Source organism: Trypanosoma cruzi, genomic scaffold (genome assembly GCF_000209065.1).
Source record: "Trypanosoma cruzi strain CL Brener 1047053516753 genomic scaffold, whole genome shotgun sequence".
Lineage (NCBI taxonomy): Eukaryota > Euglenozoa > Kinetoplastea > Trypanosomatida > Trypanosomatidae > Trypanosoma > Trypanosoma cruzi.
In genome coordinates this window covers 1-19,782 of record NW_001849394.1, presented here as the reverse complement: position 1 = coordinate 19,782, position 19,782 = coordinate 1, and the positions used below count along the sequence as shown (strand labels likewise).

The 19,782-nt window shown below is 56.8% G+C and overlaps 2 protein-coding genes and 2 pseudogenes across 2 annotated transcripts, besides 5 other annotated features; 3 read left to right on the top strand and 1 right to left on the bottom strand.

Annotated features, from left to right (window-relative positions):
• Nucleotides 1–1,787: a sequence feature (areas merged during assembly that could not be assigned to a particular haplotype. This can correspond to areas where the two haplotypes were merged or to regions with more than two copies in the genome that were merged during assembly.).
• Tc00.1047053510441.41 lies at nt 1,356–2,903 on the top strand (annotated as a pseudogene).
• Nucleotides 1,788–4,095: a sequence feature (heterozygous, Esmeraldo-like haplotype).
• Tc00.1047053510441.30 lies at nt 4,078–6,294 on the top strand (annotated as a pseudogene).
• Nucleotides 4,096–19,782: a sequence feature (areas not merged during assembly with more than two copies in the genome that could not be assigned to a particular haplotype).
• Tc00.1047053510441.20 (dispersed gene family protein 1 (DGF-1), putative) lies at nt 8,071–18,453 on the top strand (the record flags this gene model as incomplete). The annotated part of the gene is made up of 1 exon (XM_804649.1): nt 8,071–18,453. One exon carries the CDS (start codon nt 8,071–8,073, stop codon nt 18,451–18,453), a length of 10,383 nt encoding a protein of 3,460 aa, XP_809742.1.
• Nucleotides 9,366–9,453: a microsatellite.
• Nucleotides 12,934–12,984: a microsatellite.
• On the bottom strand, nt 19,330–19,782 carry Tc00.1047053510441.10 (uncharacterized protein; the record flags this gene model as incomplete). Its single annotated transcript, XM_804648.1, has 1 exon — nt 19,330–19,782. The coding sequence occupies one exon, from the start codon at nt 19,780–19,782 to the stop codon at nt 19,330–19,332; it is 453 nt and encodes a 150-aa protein (XP_809741.1).

Below are 19,782 nucleotides of genomic sequence, written 5' to 3'. Positions count from 1 at the left end.
GTCGCCGGCGGTGGCCGTGTCTTTTTTCTTTTTCCACCAGGCGTCAGTGTATCGGTGATTGTTTCTTTTTCCCCGGAGAGCCCGAGAGGAAGCTCGCAAGGAATTGTATGTATATATAATTGCGTTATTTGGGTGGCCACATATTCTTTTTAAAGAGTTCTTTTCCCCGCTGGTAAACACGGCGGCTTCCAAAAACGAAATTAAAAGATAATAACAATAAAACAGATTATTTATTATGCCTTTCTTCTTTAAGCATAGGCTAAGGGCGATTCTGACAAATTGCTTTTGTTTTTAGGAACGGTGCACAAAAGGCCTAAAAGCCATATCATTTTTTTGCTGGTTATTTTTTTCTACTTCAGGATGCATCGCTTCAGCGTCATGTTTGCTTTTTTTTTTTTTGTTAGTTTTTGTTTTGTTGAGCGGATGAGTCTTATTATATTCCACCTCTTTTTTCCCCGCCAGTTTATCTGCGCGTGTTTATGCGTTTGATCACAATACGCTGGGGCGGTGTTTTCGGAACGATTTTGTATCGTGTGAGTTGGCGTGAATTTTGAGTGTATTCAATATATATATATATATTGCAAAGTATTGACGCTTTTTTTCTATGTTTATTTTTAAACTTTTTATAAACTTGTAATTAAGGAAAGCCGTAATTATTACAGGGCGTTTTTGAAACACCGAGAGCAGTCACCAATCGCAACAACACATAGAATTGAGAGTGCTTACTTTTAGGGGATATCATTCATGCACAAGAGCCCAATGAAAAGACATTAGCGCGGGCAGAATAAAATAACAAGGTAAAGAATGACGCGATATTTTTATTTTGCTCTATTTCGCTTGTTGGTATGCCACGCCAGTGAATTCACATTTGACGCAAATGCGGCGACGGATCCAGCAAGACTCTTTGAAAACAGTCTATTGAATCATGGATGAGTGCGAATTCCGGAACTGCTTGTACTCATCATTTCTGTGTGCCTTTTCCTTTTGAGATAAAAGGAATTATTGTGACCACTGCTGCTGCTCAATGAGAGGGATCGGAAACGGAAAGAAAACCATTTGGATTTCAAGGTTTTGTGTATACGGCAGGGGAGAATGAAAAAAGCACAAGGAATCACTGGCATCCTCCGATGTGGACGGTGCTGAGGCAGATGTATCATGAGCTGCCGCACAATTTACCTTTGAGGTGCTTGCGATTCTGGTATGCTATGACGGAAAATATAGGGGTAAGATTCCGCACTTACTTGGTTGCCTTTTGAATATTATTATGGAAGCGAACGCAAACACAGGTTTGCAGTTAATTACCATGAAACCAAATCTCAATACTACGCATATGGTTGGAGGCAAATTTTTAAAGTTGTCTTTTCCTTTTGAGAACAGCGCAGTTGTGACGAAAGAGAGAAGATTTGTGGTTTTTTTGTTACAACCTATAAACGCGAATGGGCTTACCATATCCAGCTTAATTTATTCGGAGGATGACAAAATAGCGTCGAGACCCCACTATCGAGCGAGTGCTGAGGGCGGCAGAGATGTCGCCATTGTGGATTGGGAAGATGCGAAACTGCACATTTTATCTCTTTGCCATCTCGGAAATCGCAGAGTTCACGGAGGACGGGATGACGGGAAGGCATGGACGGAGGCTGTTGGAACACCCTTACGCGTGTGCAGCAAAAACGGGACAGAATTGGTTTTGGAGTTGGAGGTAACGCTATTACTGTGAGTATTATAAAGAATAAAGTGATGCTTCCTAAAACACTTGGCGCAACATGGTACATAAAGCGAGAATAAAGGGTGGCCGCTTAAATTGTGGCTCACTGACTTCAGTAATCACATCTTTGACCTTTTAACGATATCTGAAATTGACAAGACAGCCACAATCATTCTTCTGTTGAAAAAAGACGGGACGTTGTTTACTTTTTACGAGAACGGCAGTGATACATCCTGCAGTCCTTTTACTACACTCGTTATTCTTTTTGGCTGCGTGGTGAGATCGGTAAAAAAAAAGTTGTAAGGACGTGGACAACCGTGTTTCCCAGACGTGTAGTTTTTTAACTGCGGCGAAGGCTTTATCACCTCAAGGGGTTTGCATTACTTACGTGCCCACGAACGTTAGGATTGGATATTAGTCTGGTACCCTCACTGCGGGTCAGCGGAAAGATGAATAACTTCGAGGAGATACAAAAGTTCATGGGAAATCGAAAAACACGAATGATGATGTGTGCTTTAAACGTTCAGGATCAGGAGAAAAATGGTCCGTTGGCAAACTAGGGCAGAATCAATCTTACCACTTTGAAACCAACTTTATTCTTTTGTCAAAGGTGACCATTCATCGGGTGCCGAAGAAAGACAGCATTTCTTTGGTGAATGTAAAGATGAATGTTACTTCAGGTGATGCTCTTGTGGAAGCATCGCACGACACGGGCTGAGGGTGGAAATTGATGTGCAAGTGTGGGACGACGACGACGGCACAAGAGGGATCTTGGGAGCCGAGGACGACATATCAAGTGGTGCTCATGCTGCGGAACGGCAAAGCCTCTGTGCACGTTGACTATTAGCCTTTGGCTACTCAAAAGGATATTGTTCGAAGGATGAATCGGAATGTTTTTCAAACTTCTAAATTGGAGGATTGGGAAGCATCACAGAAGACGAAGGTGAAACAGACGAAAAGGATGTTGCGGTGGGAAATGGTCATTTTTACAACCCTCTATCCCGCATCACCAAGCTGGAAAATCTTATAAGCGAATAGGACAGAGTTAAATGGGAGCGTAATAAATCAGCAACGATTGCAGCAAAAAAAAAAACAAAAAAAAACCTAGAAAAGTGTTGTTGTTGTCTCTCTTTCCATTCATTTGAAAAGAGTGCTTTTGATATTCTTGCTGCATTTCTGGAGGCTTGCGGATTTGTGAGGAGTAGTGAGACTTCACTTTGGGATTTGTCTGCTCTTTTTCCTGGGAATAAATTACAATTTACAAATAATTGTTTTTAAAGGATTTATTTATTTATTCTATTTTACTAGCCGGTTCACTGCTGCACTCAGCTTAAGAATATATGGAATTATCAAAGAATTGTGTGCTTTTCTTTTACATTAAAAACAACAACCTAACGACAGTTTTTGTTGTGTAACAATTGTTCAAATGAAAGGGTAGAGAGCAAAAAGACGACGGAAACATACCGGGGCTTCTTACAAGCCATAAATGATGCGTGAATATGAGAAAGGATTAATTGCCGTGAAAGAAATATTTATTTTTTTGTTACTTAAAAAAAAGCCAGTTATACGCACATCATTTTAAAGCGCTACACTGCTACTGAACGCCATTTTTTTTTTTTTTTTTGGAATTTATAAAGTGTTAAGAATATCGTTTTTTTCTGTAACCTTGCTGTGTGGCATCAAGTGCTTCAAACTTTTTTTTTGTTTATGTTTTTGTGTCGGCAGGGACAGACAACGACACCCACACTAAACGCATATTATTTGGAGTGCACGTGGCTGATCCTTTCTTAGTGGGTGCTGGCAGTTGCGTGTGGGGTGCTTCCTCTTTCTGTAGGCGTGAGGCGCCGCATTCCATTGTGGGGGCGGAATGGCAGTAAATTTTGCCGCGTCTTGGATGGATGAGGAATCGCTTCCGCGCGTGGCTCTTTGGGTGATTGTTTACTCCGTGTGCGTTGTGTGTTGGCTGCGGGCTGTGGCCGTATCCCGTTGGCCGTGGGATTGAACTGGAGGCGGTGGCGGTGTGTCTTTTCTCCTCGTCCATTGGTGGGTGACTGCTGGCTCTGTGTGTGTTTGTTGTGTGGAGGGCCGAATCTTTTCTTCCGCGGAATGGCAGCGCTGCGATGGTGTGTTTGTGATGGCTGGTGCGGGCGATGCTCCTCTGTGCTGTCGCTTCCGGATTGTCTTGTGTCCCGCTCTTTGCGTGGTGCTCTCTTCTGCTCCCCACTGGCGTGTCTGATGTATTGCCGCTTTTTCTGCCTTCTTCACTTCTTGAATACAAACACGCTAGGAAATCAAGCTCTACTCGCTACTGTGAAATTGTAAGGCTCTGCAAGGACCAACAGCACACACACCGCCCACACACACATATTTACATGCTTTCAGGAGTTGCTGCTGTGAAGGCACCCAGCACACAATCGTCGCCGCGTGACCGGATCCAGCGGAAGGAGGGAAGGAAGGAGGAGAGAGTGAGCAGCAGAGGCCCAACATGTCCCGGCGTGTGTTTTTGCTTTCGCGGTGCTGCTCCTCTTTTTTGTGACGGTTTGCTGCGACTGTGGAGGTGCACACGCTGTGGAGAGTAAGTCTGGGGTTGTGCAACTGGCGCAGGAGATCGACGTTTTTTTGCCGAATAAGACGCAGGTGGTGTCAAGAGATGGGAATGTTTTATTTGAAGTGAAGAAAGCATTTGTCTCACCCTCTCTTGTCCGTGCTGGTAGACCAATGGTTGCCATTGCTGAAGGCTTGTTCGAGTATAAGTTCCATGAACATAACTCATTTTGGATTTGGTCTTCCGACATTGTGGCTGGGTACATCAAGGTTGCGGAGACGTGGCCGTCCATTGTCGCTGAGATCACCAAGAAGGAGTGGAGTGCACGCACCGTGCTTGGCAGTAGGAATGGCAATAATCGTTTGCGCGTTTTTTGTTGGCCCGCAGCAGTTGCGAGGGACAGTAAGGTGTTTCTACTTGTGGGAAGCGATACTGTAGGATATGACAGTGGCGATGAGATGTGGGAGAAAGATGGCTGGGATATTCAACTGGTTGAGGGTGTGGCCACGCAGTCGAAGGACGGCGTGCAGAGTACACTGATCAACTGGGCTGAACCCAATTCACTTTCACAACGGATCTCCACACACACTCAAGATCACCTGAGGGAACTTTTGACTGCTGGTGGCTCAGGCAATTTGATGCAGAATGACACGCTTGTGTTTCCCCTGACGGTGGCGAATGGGAAAAATCACCCTTTCTCCATGAGTATTTGCTCGGCGGGCAAAGGCAACAACAGGGTGCTCCCAGAGGGCGTATCTCCTGGGGAATGCATTCGCCCGCGTCACCGAGTGGGAGAATGGAAAGCTTCTCATGATTGTTTATTGTGTGAATGCCCAGAGGGTGTAAGAGTCGCGTGACATGGAGAAAACGTGGACGGAGGCTGTCAGAACACTCTCGGGCGTGTGGGTCAGGCCACGATCAGGAGCTCCTTTGGACGAAGGTTTGCATGTGGGGGCTCTCATCACCGCGACCATTGAGGGAAGGAAGGTCATGCTGTACACCCATAAAGCTAGCCATTCCTTGGAAGCGAGTGAACCCAATGCGCTCTACCTTTGGGTCACGGACAACAACCGCACGCTTCACATCGGACCGGTTTCTGAGGACAGTGTTGTGAATAAGACGTTTGACAACACCATGCTGTACTCGGATGGTGCGTTGCACCTTTTACAAGCGAAGGGAGTTCATGGAAAAGACAAGGCCATTTCACTTGCCCGCCTGACTGAGGAGCTGAAGACGATCAAGTCTGTCCTGAGGACTTGGGCACAGTTGGACGCCTCCTTCTCCGCTTCGTCCACACCCACGACTGGTCTGGTTGGATTTCTCTCCAATACGTCGTCCGGTGGCGACACGTGGATCGACGATTACCGCTGCGTGAATGCAGCGGTGACGAAGGCAGCGAAGGTCAAAAATGGCTTTAAGTTCACGGCGCCTGGGTCCATGGCAACATGGCCCGTGAACAGTCGGGAGGATAACAGACAGTACAGCTTTGTGAACCACAGATTCACTATTGTGGCGACGGTGACCATCCACCAGGTTCCGAAGGGGAGCACTCCTCTGCTGGGTGCGGGTCTGGGGGACGGTGCCGGCAAGAATATCGTTGGGCTGTCGTACAGCATGGATAAAACGTGGGAGACGGTGTTCGATGGGAAGAAAAAGACATCGAACACCACTTGGGAGCCGGGGAAAGAATACCAGGTGGCGCTCATGCTGCAGGACGGCAACAAGGGCTCCGTGTACGTGGATGGTGTGATTGTGGGGAACCCGGAGACGATACGAAACTTGGGGCGCTGGGACATGAAATCACACATTTCTTCTTTGGTGGAGGCGAGGGGGACATCAACAGCAGCGATGTGACGGTGACGAACGTCTTTCTGTACAACCGCCCACTGAGTGTCGGTGAACTAAAAATGGTCAAGAAGAGCGACGATAAAAAAGGAAACGGTGGCGGGAAAAAAGGAAAAGGTGACGGCTCCATGCGTGGGGGCGTGTTGCAGTTGCTGCTGCTGGGGCTGGGGTTGTGCGGCTTTGTGGCCCTTTACTGAGAAATTGCAGTGAGGAATTCCTGCTTCCAGCGGGATCATACGCGTCTGTCCACGCACTCTTTTAAGTAATTGCCGCTTTTTGTGGATGCACCGTTTATTTTATCTGGTTTTAATTTTATTTTACATCCCCTTCGCTGCGCAGAGCTCTTCCTCCATGTGGAAGCATGCTCTCCCCAGCGCCAGCACCGCGTTTTTTCGTGTTTTTTTTTTTGTGGTCCGACAATTACGGGATCTACTCAGTGTTTTTTTTTCTCCCTTTTTAGGTGATCATCGGCGCTCTCGGCATTGTGTGCCACGCCGATGGCGCCGGCTAATAAAAGAGACGATGGAATGGGGGCACAAAACCGCGCCGAGTGTCTCAGTGGAATATAAATAATGTGTGGGCACCGGGGATTTAAACGACTATAACGAGTGTATCTTATTTATTTATTTATTTTTCATCTGCAGGCGAAGCAAACGCACCAGCGTGCAGTTTTTTTTTTGTTTTTGAGTGAATGCGTAATGGAAAACGATTTAAATTTTTTTTGTTTTGTTTTTTTTACTTTTCAGCATATGTCCCGCGGCTTGCCACAGCGTGGGCAACCGTGCAGTGTTGCGTTCCACCAGTCATCCTGCTTGTTTTTTCTGACGCCCGCTGTGGTTGTATTTGCCCCTAAATGCTTTGCTTTTTTTCCTTTTTGCGACCGTAGGCACACACACGGCGACACTTAGACGATGTATGTATATGCATTAGTATGGTTGGTTACTTCTCTCGCACTTGGTGCTGGCGGTTGCGTGTGGCTGTTGCTCCCCCGTTGTGTTGGTGTGAGAGAAGGCGCGTGACGGCGTCGGTGGAGAAGGAAGGCGCCGGCCGTTGCTGACGGTGACGGTCTTTGCTGCAGGCGATCTGAGGAGGTGGCGTTATTGGTGTCACATCCAACCGAGATGGATGAGGACCGCACCGCGCCTCTCTCTGCCCTCATCCTCCTCTCAGTCCACTGCAGCCACAGGCCACAAGCACCGTGCGGCAACGGCGTGAACACCATCAGGAATTCTATGAGCCAATCGGACTGTGCAATCAATGTGGACCCTTGTCCCCCGTATCTGGGTACTGCCGCCGTGCTTTTTCTTTTTCTCTCTGTGTATGCCGTGCGCGTATGATGCCGCTGTTTGTTGAGCATCGCCGACCCACGTGAACGGGGAACGACGCGCTGACTGCTGGCAAACAGACGCACTCGCCAATTCCTTGGACGTGCACTGTGGATGGTGGTTGCAACGCCGCCATACGTGTGCCTATCTCGGCCCTTTTTGTCGTCCACGGCATCGGGACCGCCCTGTGAAGGGGCCATTTGGTCGTAAGAGCGGTGCCAATTGTCATGTGCCTCCTTTCCTGGACCCTGCCGCTCGCTACTGGGGCTGTGTGGGGCTGCGTGGGCGGTGGAAGGGCGATGGTGTTCCTGGCGTGGTGGCGTCTGCGCATCTTTTTGTCGGTGTTTATGCTTTGGTGGGGATTTTCTGTGGCCGGATGCCTCTGCGTGCCACTGTGTTGCTTTTGTTGCAGCCTCTTCCTTTTTTGACCAATCAGATAGAGATACTTTGGCTTGATCAGCACAACTATCGTTTCAAGGTGTTAGGGATTAATTGCTGTAGGATTAGCAGTAGTAGTGGATAACGATCTGGCGGGATCGTATCACTGGATTCGCCATCTGTAGAAAGGGATTTGCTAAGGAGGAGTTACGGTTGACGGGTCGAGAGCGACAAACCACAAGAGCCCCGTTGGTACCTGTTTGGGTCGGTGAATGTGGTCTGCGGTGGGTGCGTGTCCGCGCAGCCGGCACCGTGTGCGGCGCAGGGCCATTGCGGCTGTGCGTGCGGCGCTGCTCGTTGTGTTGGCGCTGGTTGCGGCGGCGGCGTGGATGCCTGCGGTGGATGCGGTGGTGTTGCGACTGCGGGGCGGCACGGTGGACAGAGCCATCACGGTTGGCCGCGCCGTGGACACGGTGCTGATGGACGGCGTGTACATCACGAACGGCGTGGCTGTGGTGCTCGACGTTGCGGCGATGCTTCCCGGCACACTGCGCATCGAACTGAGGAACTGCGTGTGCGACGGCGGTGCGCAGATCTACGTGCGGGGCTACAGCGGCGAGCCGGCGACTGACCGGAGCCTGGAGGTGAGCGTGAGCGGGCTGTCCGGGAGCTACTGCTCGCTTGTGTTTGTGCACAACCTGCCGGCACACACGAACGTAACGGTCCGTGACTCGACGATTGTGACGGCGGGGCCGATGCGCTACTCGCAGCTGGGCGGACTGACGGACGCGGTGGCGTCGCCGCTTGTGCTGCACGCGACCTCGCTGTCGCAGTCGCAGCTGCGTGTGAACAACACTGTGCTGAAGTCGTCGCAGGCGGGCGGGTCGGCGGTGTACGTTGGCGGCGACGTGGACCTGCTGTCGAGCGCGGTGGTGCTTGACGGCGTGTTGCTGGAGGCGTCGGGCGGTCCGACCGCATCCGCGATGCATGTGGCGTCCTCGTCGCGCCTCAGTCTGCGGACCCACTCGGTGTTCTCCGTGACGAACGTGTCGGTTGTGAGCAGCGGCGGCGGCATTGTCCTTGGAGAGCGCCTCGCGGTGTTTGATTCGGTGCTGCGCTTCGTGGGCGTCGAGGGGCCTGTCGCGTCCTCGCTGGTGCGCTGCGACGGTGGGACGTTCGGTGCCGGCGGGTGGCTGGACATGCACGACGTGTGGGCGGTGGGCGAGGCGTCGACTGTGGCGTTGCTGTCGGGGGTGACGCTGAGCGGCGGCACCGTGTCGATTGCGCGCTGCGCTGCCGCTGGCGCGACGCTTGTCTCCGGGCCGACGATCACGAGCGGCGTCGTGTGGGTGCAGTGCAACCGTGCTGGCGGCCGGGTACTGCGGAGCAGCGGCGACTACCGCATGGCCGGCCTGCCCTCCGTGAGCGTGGTGCCGTGCGACGGCTGTGCGGCAGCGCTGGCGTGCTTTGATGCACTGACAGCGTCTTTCTCCGAGTGCGTGTGCAGCTGCCGTGCCGGCGGTGTGGGCGAGGCGTGCCTGCCGTTCGACGTGCCGCCTGCGAGGTCCGGCGGTGGTGGTGGCGGTGCGCAGGGCTGCGTGGGTGGCGTGACGCTGACGGAGTCGGTGACGGTTGGCGGCGGGCGTGCGACGGCGTGCTTCAACTCGGTGGTGTTCAGCGGACCGATCATTGTGACGGTGGACCTGCGCTCGATGGACGCGTTCGCTGACGCGCTGAACGTGACGCTGCGCCACTGCGTGCTTGTGGGCGGCGCGCAGCTGCGAATTGGTGGCCTCAGCGAGAGCACGGCGCGCCCGATGCCGCACGCTCTCGTCAACATGACGAACGTGACGTCGGTGGAGGGCACGATCGTGCTGCATGGCGCGATGCCGCTGCACTCGAGTGTGCTGCTGGCGAACTCAACGCTGCGTGCGACGGTTGGCGGGTCGCAGTACGTGCAGACTACCCGTGGCCACGAGAAATCCCGGCACGGTTCCGCGCTTGTCCTGGACGGCGTCCGGCTTCTGTCGACGCGGTTTGTCATGACGCGGTCTACGCTGGTGTGCGACGGGGAATCGTGCGCTGCGATCCTTGTGGAGCGCGGCCTTGGCGTGAACCTGTCCAGCGTCTTCTACATGGACAACTGCGCTGTCAATTCGCAGATGCACGTGATGTACGCTCTTGCGTCGGACCTGCGTGTCAGCGACGGCTCCGTGTTCTCCATTCAGAACAGCTCGTGGAGTGCACCGAGCACCGAATACTACGAAGGTGCGTGTGTGTTTGGGGACGTTGTGGTGGCTGGCGGCAGCGTGCTGCAGATTGTGTCCAGCACGTTCCGTCTTGGCTTTGCCATGCTGATGGCAGCCACGCTGACTGTGACTGACGGCAGCTGGCTGGTGCACCGCAACAACGAGTTTCGCACCGCTTACGTTGTGTACGTGGCTGCCTACTACGGAATGGCGTTCCGCGATCGGAGTGTGTGGTCGATAATTGACAACAACTTCACGTACGGCTCGTACTTGTCAACAACTGTAAGTATGACAAGCAACTGGTCACCACCATCCGACTCTCGCCCGACCATCTACGGCGTGTGCAACGAGGCAATGAGCTCACCTGTGACGAATTACCGAGACGACCTCAATATTGGGACGTCCGTGACGGCACTGGACTGTGGCGCGTGCACCGTGGACGCCGTGTGCTTTGCAGCGAGGACGAGCAGCATCAGCGGCTGTGAGTGCGTGTGCGCTGCTGGCGGCTACGGTGACACTTGTCTGCCAGCAGCGGTTCCGGACGGTCTTGGGCCTCTCCCGCTCCCCGATGCGAAGGACACGGAGGTCCGCTGCGTGCACGGTGGCAGCATCAGCTCCGTGGACGATCCTGATCCCGGTGTGCATGGTCTGTGCTTTGTTAACGTGACCTTCACCGCTACGATTTTGCTGGACCTGTGGAGCTTTGACGCGGCAGAAAAGACACTCAACATCACGCTGCTGCAGTGCGTCCTCATGGGCCTGTCGGTCAAGGGGAGTGGTGCACGCGTGCACGTGAACGTGACATCCTCGTTGATGGATTTTGGTGCATTGGAGTTTGAGGGTGATTTTGGCGCGAGCTCCCAGATACTGTTGGTGGGCAGTGCAATTTTGACGACGTCGAGCCATGCCATTGCCTTTTCGGACTTTACTCTCGGTGCGAACTCGACGCTGCTGCTGCTCGACAACCACATCGAGGGAAATATTTACTCACTTAATTTTTTTATAGTTGTTGTTGATGGTGGCGGGATCATTGTGAAGGGAAGTACGCTGATGACAACGGATAGTAGACACCGTATGGGATCAGCCGTTTATTTTCACGCTGTTGATGTGAGGAACGGCGGCTACTTTGACATTGAGAACAACACGATGAGAGCGGCCATTGGCATCGAACTGTTTTTGCATGCCACCGTGAGATCCGCGGGGCTGCTGAGAGTGGCGGATTCTACATTTGCTGGCAGCACGAGGGTCGTGAATTGCGGGCTGTTGTACTTGGACGGCTCTTTGACTCTCGAGGGTGGTGCGCAGTGGCGTGTGACGGACAACAACGTAAGTGCAGCCTCAATAATAAGTATATCGCGTCCCGAGCACCAAATTCGTCTGTCGGGCAGCGGCACCACCGTGGTGCTTGCAAAAAACCTTCAGGTGGACTCGAGTAAAGCCTTTGCCAAACTTCTTCCACCGAACACGATTGTGACGTTACCCGCGCGGTTGGTCGTTGGGTGCAACCTGCAGGGCGATGAGGAGGTGTCGTATGACGTTGTGTTTCCTGGGGAAGTGGTGGTGTTCGGGTGTGGCACATGCAACGACGACGCGGCGTGCTACATGCCCGGGACGGAGTCGGTGGACCGTGGCTCGTGCTCGTGCAGCTGCAAGGAGGGATGGCATGGCGCGTCGTGTCTTCCCTTCGAGGTGCCCGACACGGTTGTGCCGCCCTTGCCGGAGAGAGTCGTCGACGGCGAAACGAGCTGCGTGGTGAATCAGACGCTGACGAACGTTACGCTGAACATGTGGAAGACGCACCACTGCTACGTGGGTGTGACATTCAACGGTGTGGGTGCTGTGTTGACGTTCTCCCTCAACAGTATGCCGCTGCATCTCCCCATCAACATCACGATTACTGGGTGCACATTCTGTGGCGGTGCCGTGCTGCAGTTTGTTGGGGGTGCTGCGGCGGCCGAGTCAGCCGGCGTCCTGATTCGCGTGAGCCAGACGGTGATGCGGTCCTCTGTTGTTGTGTTCATGCGTGCCTTTCCGCAGCACTGCGACATTGTCGTCACGGAGATAGATGCAGTGCAGTCCTCCGAGGTCCATCTGCCGGACATTATGAGCAACATGCTGAGTGTTGTGATGCTGCACGAAGTTGTCTTGATTGCGTCCTCGCTGTTGGCCAGTAAATTCAAGGCGCATGGGTCGAGTTATCGCGGGTTTGGTTTTTACTCGATAGGAGGGTTAAAGCTGGTGGGTGGCAGCTCGCTCTCTGTGCGGTACTGCAGCTTCGAGGAATACATGCATCTGTTGTACATGCATATCCTCAGTGTCCACGATCACTCTGTTTTTGCGCTGCTCAACAATACAATGGCCTTTGGGGCAAGCCTTCTTTATCTGCGCCACGGATTCAGCGTGTCGGATCACAGCGTGCTGCGCGTGGTGGGGAACAGCGGCTCAGCTCGCTACGCCATCTATAGCGACAACTTGTGGACCGTTCAGCAGTCAAGCTGGTTGGATTGGCGTGACAACGACGTGGGATTGGGTGCGATGTTCTACGACACTGATTCCGCCTTTGTGACCATTGACGGCAGCAGTGTGGTAACGCTGACGGGCTGCAAGATGGGCTCGACGGGGCTGTCGGTATCCTTGCTGAAGCGGGTTGGGGCCGGCTACCGGTTCTTTGCTGGATGCCTGACGGTCGCGGGACGGGAGGTGACGACGGCGGCTGAACTGGAGCTGAACGGCATCACCGACGTGACGACGGTTGCCGCTTGCGGGAAGTGCACGAAGGACGGCGACTGCTTTTCTCCGCTGACGACGACGGTCATTGACTGCAAGTGCCAGTGCGCTGCTGGAGGGCACGGCGATGTGTGTGTCCCGGCGCCTGTGCCTGCTGGCCCGCCGCCGCCGCCGCTGCCGCCAGTGCCACCCACGCCGCCACCGCTGCCGGTTGGTGAGTGCATCAGCGACATGGTGTACCCCGAGGTGGCGCAGGCTGTGGGCAGCGGGCTGTCGTGGCTGTGCTACCGCAACGTGACGTTCAGCGGGGGCGGCATGAGCCTGACGGTGCTGATAGGGGCGATGACGGGCGACGTGGCGAATGTCACGTTCGATGGATGCACGTGGAGGGACGGTGCCGTGCTGTTGCTGTTGGGCAACGCGCACGCCGCTGTGGGGTCGCTGAACATCTTCGTCACCGGCAACACTTTCCGTGACGCGCTGCTCAGTCCGGAGGGTGTGTTTCCACCGCACACGAACATCACGGTCAGCGGGAACCGCTTCACGGTCACGAGGCTTATCCCTCGGACGGGTTTGGGCCTTAGGAATCCGTCCTGTGTTGTGATGAATGGGCTGGCGGTCAGCAATGACTCCGCGGTGGTGCTCAGTGGCAATGTGTTTCAGAGCGTGACGGCATCGTCAAGCGCTTTGTACGTTGTCGGATTTGCGCTGAGGGTGTCGTGGCACTCCGTGTTTGCGGTGATGGGCAACATGTTTCATATGGACGGCGCTAACAGCACGCTGATATATCTTGAAGGGTCTAGCCAATCCTCATCGCTGAGTGTACTGAACAACTCTGCCGTGGTGATCCGAGGCAACGTTGTGACGACGCCGGTGAAGTACTTCATGAACATTTTGTCGGTCTTACGTGTGGAGTTTTTTTCAGCGGTTTTGTTTCAGGGCAACGACATGCAGGGAAGCTTGGCTGTTTTTTTTCCAAGATACTCTTCCCACATCTACTACAACTCCTGGCTGCAGTTGAGCGGCAACCTCTGCCGCGTGTCCCCATCGGAAGCGTTTGCTTTTTTTTACTCCACGGTGAATCTCCGCGACTCCACGGTATCAGTGTCCGGCAACCGATTCATGTCCAGCACGGGCACGCCGACAGTGCTGCGGATACCCAAAAGGTCCGGCGATCTCACAAACGGAGCGATTGTGGCCGCGTGCAACACTGTGAACGGCGGGGAGGGGGTGGAATACAGTGTTCCGTCCGTGTCCAACGCCACCATCCTGACCTGCAGTGATCCATGCACCCTCGCAGCGTCGTGCTTCCCCGCTTACACAACGATTGCCTCGAGTGATGGCTGCGCCTGCACGTGCGCTGCGGGCGGCTACGGCGATGCGTGTCTGCCCGTCGCTGCTCCCGACCCACCGAGCACCGACGGCGCCGACTTGTGCGTGCGGGACGTGCGTGTGGATGTGAAGCTGAGTGCCGGTCTCGGGACGTCGGTGGCGTGCTACGTTGGTGTGACCTTTGCGGCGGACGTTGTGGTGGACGTGGAGTCGATGTCGGGGAGCGTGCGCAACGTGACGCTGGCGAACTGCACGTTTTTGGACGGAGCGAGCCTGTACGTTGTTGGGTGGCTGTCCGACCCGCCTGCTGGCGAGCGCGCCGATGTGTTGATCAGCGGGCTTGAGTCGTGTTCCGGCGGCGGCGTGGTGGTGGCGAACCGATTTCCGCCGGGCTCGTGCGTCACTGTGGTGGACTCGGTGCTGATTGCGGAGGCGCGTGTTGCGTACCACGGCGCCTGCGACCTTGGCGACGCGTCTGCGTGCCTCGTGTTGCACAAGGTGAATCTGACGGGGAGCGTGCTGACCATTGCGCGCACGCATGTGGCGGCGGTGTTCCGCGACGCTGTTGGCGTGTTGGTGGTTGGCGGTGTGGCGCTGTCGTCGCACGGTGCGCTGTACGTGGACGGGCTGTTGGTGCAGACGACGCTGGGGCTGTGCGTGTCGGTGGAGGACGGTGTTGCGGTCAGCGGCGGCTCCGTGGTGGCGTTTGTTGACAGCGACCTCTTGCTGTGCAAGCATGCGGTGTCTGTGCGTGGGGCTGTGAGCGTGTCGGGCTCCGCTATGGCGCTTGTGCGGAGCGAATTTGTGTTGACGGAGGACTACGCGGTGGCGTTTGATTCGACTGTGAGCCTGGATGGCGGGTCGATGCTGCTGGCGAAGGGCAACGTGCACGACGGCGTCTCGAGGGAGATGCTCTACGCCGCTGGCGCCGTGACCGCTGCTGGGAGCACGCTGAGCTTTGTGCGCAACCGAGCGCTGCTGCCGCGGATGCTGTCGCTGAGCCTGTCGCTTGCGGCTGGGGCACATTTGAGGGTGGCATGCAACGACGCTGGTGGGCGTGTCCTGTCGACGGCGGAGGAGTACGCAGCGGCTGGTTTTGGCTACGCTGGGAGCATCGACGTTGCTGGGTGCGACGCCTGCGACAGGGACATGTACTGCTACGCGCCCGGGACGGCGTCTGCGAGCATGACGGACGGTGTGTGCGTGTGCGCGTGCGGCAGCGGCGGGCACGGCGAGGCGTGCGTGCCTGTGGGTGCTCCCGCACTGCCGCCCGCTGCGGGCACCGCGTCGAGTGCGTTCGTCCGCGAGGGCGTGACGGTGCGGTCGGTGTTCGTTGTGCCTGCCGGCGCGAGCGAGGTGACGGTGCGCCACGTTGTGCTGGACGGCGTGAGTCCGGTGCTCTACGTGCCGTGGATGGCGCGGGACGGCGTGCGGATCGTTGTGCAGAACGTGTCGCTGCTGAACGGCGCCGTGCTGTACGTGATGGGCGGTGGAGCGTTGCGCGGTGCGGGTGCGGCGGGGAGCGACGAGAGCGGGCCGGTGGAGCTGTCCGTGTGCGATGTGGAGGCGCTGAACGGTGCGCTTGTGCTGACCGGCACGTTTCCCGCGGGGTCTGTGCTGACGGTGACGGACTCCCTGCTGGTTGCCGCGAGGCCGACGCCGCTTGTGTATCTTCCCGACTCGCGGTCCTCGCCGTACGCACCGGTGCTTGTGCTGTCGGGCCTGCGGCTTGTGCGGTCCGTGCTGGTTGTGTCCGGCGTTGCCCTCGTGACCGTGATGACTGGTGGGCGGACGGTGGTGGTGGACGGCGCGGTGCTGGAGCTTGTCGGTGGCGGTGTCGCGCTGGACGCGGCTTTGCTCGGTGGCGAATATGCGTTGTACGCGAGTGCGCGCGTGGTTGCGTCTGGGGGCGCTGTGCTGCGCGTGTCGGGGAGCCAGGTGTACGCCGCGCATGGGCTGGTGTTTGGCAGCGGGGTGGAGGCCAACGCGTCCGCCGTCGTGGTGAACGACAACGCCGGTGTGCTGACCGATGGCGCGCTGCTGGTGCTGCGGGGGTCGGCGTTGTTTGCGTCCGGGTCGTGGCTGTCGGTGCGCGGCAACAGCATCAGCGGCAGGCTTCTGTCGGTGCCGTCGTACCCGCGCAGTGCGGACTTTGTGCAGAGCACGCTGACGCTCCACGGGAACGCCGGCAGTGGACCCGTCGTGATGGACGGCACCGTTGCGCTCGTGGACGCCGGCCGAAGATTCGTCGTGGGGTGCCTGACGCTGAACGGGCAAGTACTGCAGCCGATGGGCTACAGGTCCGCCGGCATAATCGGGGAATTCCGCCCCGTGGCGTGTGGCGTGTGCGACGCCGACGTGCGCTGCTTTGCTGCTGCGACGAGGGCGATGTCGGGGTCGTGCGGCTGCCGCTGTGCTGAGGGCGGGTACGGGCGCGACTGCCTGCCGGTGTATCTGCCGCACGTGGACGGGTGCAACCGCACGCCTGGCATGCCGCTGCTGAGCCACACGGCGACGCTGACGGAGACGCGCAGTCTGACGCCGACGTGGACGCCGAGCCTGAGCGCGGCGCACTACAGTCCGACGCACTACAGGCCGACGGAGACCCAGCGGGTGACGGAGACGGTGGTACTGCCGCCCACGCGGACCCCGACGGCGTCGGTGAGCAGCACTTTGTGGTGGAGCGAGGTGGCGTGCCCGACGCTCGCCGTGACGACGACGGCGGCTGGTGGGAGCCTGACGCAGAACGACATCCGCGGCGGTGGGAGCGCCGTCCCGACACGGCTGATGGTGGCGTTGCCGCCGCCGTTTCGGTGGGCACGCGATCCGCAGCTCGGCACGCACCTGAGCTTCGTGCCGGTGTCGACGGTGCAGCCGAGCGGGTTTGGTGGTCCGTGGGGAGCGATGCTGAGCAACGCGACGTGGGTGCGCAACGCGACGAATCCGTCCACCGTCCTGGAGCTGGCTGTGCCCGTGCACCGCGGTTACTTCATTGCTGCCGACGAGACGATAGTCATTCGCTGCGACGCTGCGGCGGTGTCCGGCGGCTGCAAGGGTGTGCTGCTTGGGTTCTTCACGATCAGGTCCAACACGCTGCCCGCCGCTGCCAGCGCCCTCTCGGCGATCACCGGCGTTGTTGCGGGTGCGGCGGCTGTTGCCGTGTTGGTGACCGGCGGGCTGGGCTCCATCCTGGAGATGCAGGCGCTCGGCGTGTTTGCGAGGATGCCATGCGCCTCGGCGCAGGAGCGTGCGAGCACCGTTGCGCTGCCGTACTTCCTTTCGGTGTTCGCTGCCCTTGACCCGCTGTGGATGGTGGTGGGCAACGCGCTGCTGGCCGCTGTGTTCGGGTGCGTGCACTACGGTGTGACGGCCGCCTTCCAGCGGTGGCGCGGCGTTGACGCGGCGAGTGCGTGGGCTGCGACGCGCTTCCCGAGCCTGACGTACGTCGTGGCGCACGCGATGCACCTCGGCATCGTTTTCGGCTCCGTGCTTGCACTGGCGATGCCCGGCGCCCGCGTGCAGCACCGCGTGGTTGGAGTCGTTGGCGTGCTGTACGGTGCGGCGTTCCCTGCTGGCGTGTGCTACTTGATTGCTCGCCACGTGGGCGCGAGCTTCACGAAGTACTGGCAGTTTTCGAGGAAGCCGCTGCACGAGCGCCTGCTGTACCCCGTCGGGTATTGGTACCCCGCGGCGCAGCAGCGGATGTACGGCGGCATGCTGACGAACATGAGGGGCAGTTACGTGTACTGGTGCGTGTTCCAGCTGTCGGTGCTGTGCGTGGTGGGCCTGATTGCTGCTGTGCACCCGCCCGTGGGAGGCTGCCACGTCCAGTACTTCTGCATGGCGGCTGTGCTGCTTGCGGGTGCGAGCGTGGTTGCCTTCACGAACATGATGCGCTCTGCCTTCCTGACGGTGATGCGCGCGGCGAGCTTTGCACTCCTTGCGGCGCTGTGCCTGGTGAGCGCGGCTAACCATCTTGCGCCGAGCGACGGCGGTGCGAGGGCGTACGTGGCGATCGTGCTGCTGCTGACCACTGTGGTGCTTGCGGTCGCTGTGTACAGCGTCGTTGTGTGGTACGCGGAGAACCGCCACTGGCAGGAGCTGCGCGAGCCGCGGCGTGGCGGGCTGGAGGCGCTGCTGCGCGATGACGAGGAGAGCGACGAGGAGACGCGGAAGCCCCACTACATGACGTCATCGTCGTACGCCTCAGGCACCACCGTTGCGTCGTCGTACCGACCACCCGCACCGACGTTGCAGCCCATGGCTGGTGACACCCGCTCAGACGTACTGAGCCTGTTCGACCGTGCATCCAGTGCGAGCCACAAAATTGATTACGCCCTTCTGTGACGTGCAACACTTAGAATTGGCAGACGTGCGGTGGTGGTTGATGGGAGGGGGCGCGAGGCCACGGCTGCCGCACACCACGGCCACTCGTCGCTCACAGTACCGACAGTATTGTTGATTGTTGTTTTTGCGACACGATTCTTTTTTGCGCGGGTGCTTTCAAGGGTTTCTCCCGTTCTGCGATGACTGTGTGGAAGGAGATTCGCTTGTCCCCCTTGTCATTCCTGATGTCGTGTTGTATAGGACTGTATTTTCATGGAGTTGTGTGCGAGGAGCTTAACGCTTATTTCATGCAATGGAAGAGGGATCCAACGAGCCGCCTACTTTTAGTGGTGAATTGCAGCTTTGCCTTACCGTGGATTTACAGACAGGGAGCAATACAGTTTGCAGGAGCAAAGCGGTGGCGGAGCAGTAGCAGGGACCCGTGCTTCCGGGAACGCCTTTGAGCGGGTTGTGTATTGAGGTGCGACCCCTTTCCCTGATTTAGGCCTGCCCTGCTGTGTCGAGTGCACAGGGTGATCGATGTCTCTTTATCGGTGGAGGTGACGGGCAGAGTCATCGCAGTCACGTTCCACACTTATCCTTTAGCGCAACACCGCCATCTCTGGATTCCTCAGGTGTGTGCGTGGAACGTGGGGAACTTGGATGACGCGGCGTTGGGATTTGTTGCCCGTGACGGCCCGCACGTTTTTTGTGTGCAGGAGGTGTGACGGCCGCTTCCGGCAATTTGCACGTTCCTTCACGGCGCGGCCTTTGATTTACTTGGCAAACCCCATTTCACAGGCAAGGAAAAGTGCTGCATATTGGCCATGCTGGTACGAGGGATGCCTACACGAGCACGTTGGTCATTTTAAGAACTTCCATCCGGCCGTGCGGAATTCATGCACCAAAGCAGACACAGAGCGGTTCGCTGTTGGCACAGAGAGTACGATATACACCGAGACTTCCACGGCGGCGAGCGTGTATGCACCTTTTTGCTGAACCGTGGAAGCACGCGAGCACATGTCGACGGTTCTGGATCACCTGGTGACTCGCATTGTGGACGTGCCCGAGAACGGAGCTTGTGATGCATAAGCCAAGAAGGCATTCGACCACAAACAGCTCACAGACACATGGAGCACCGGCATGGTCGCATTGGACGAGAGTATTATTTGGGCCCAACGACACAAGCCCGAACCTCGCCGCACCACCGTAACAGGCGACTGGGAAGCCACGCACACGGACTCCACCCTCACTAATGGGAGGAGGCCGTACTGGCCCGCTTCTGCACCGGGGCTTCGCACAAATACAGATGGCTGCTGCGGCCACTGCAACTCGCCATCCCGAGCACAT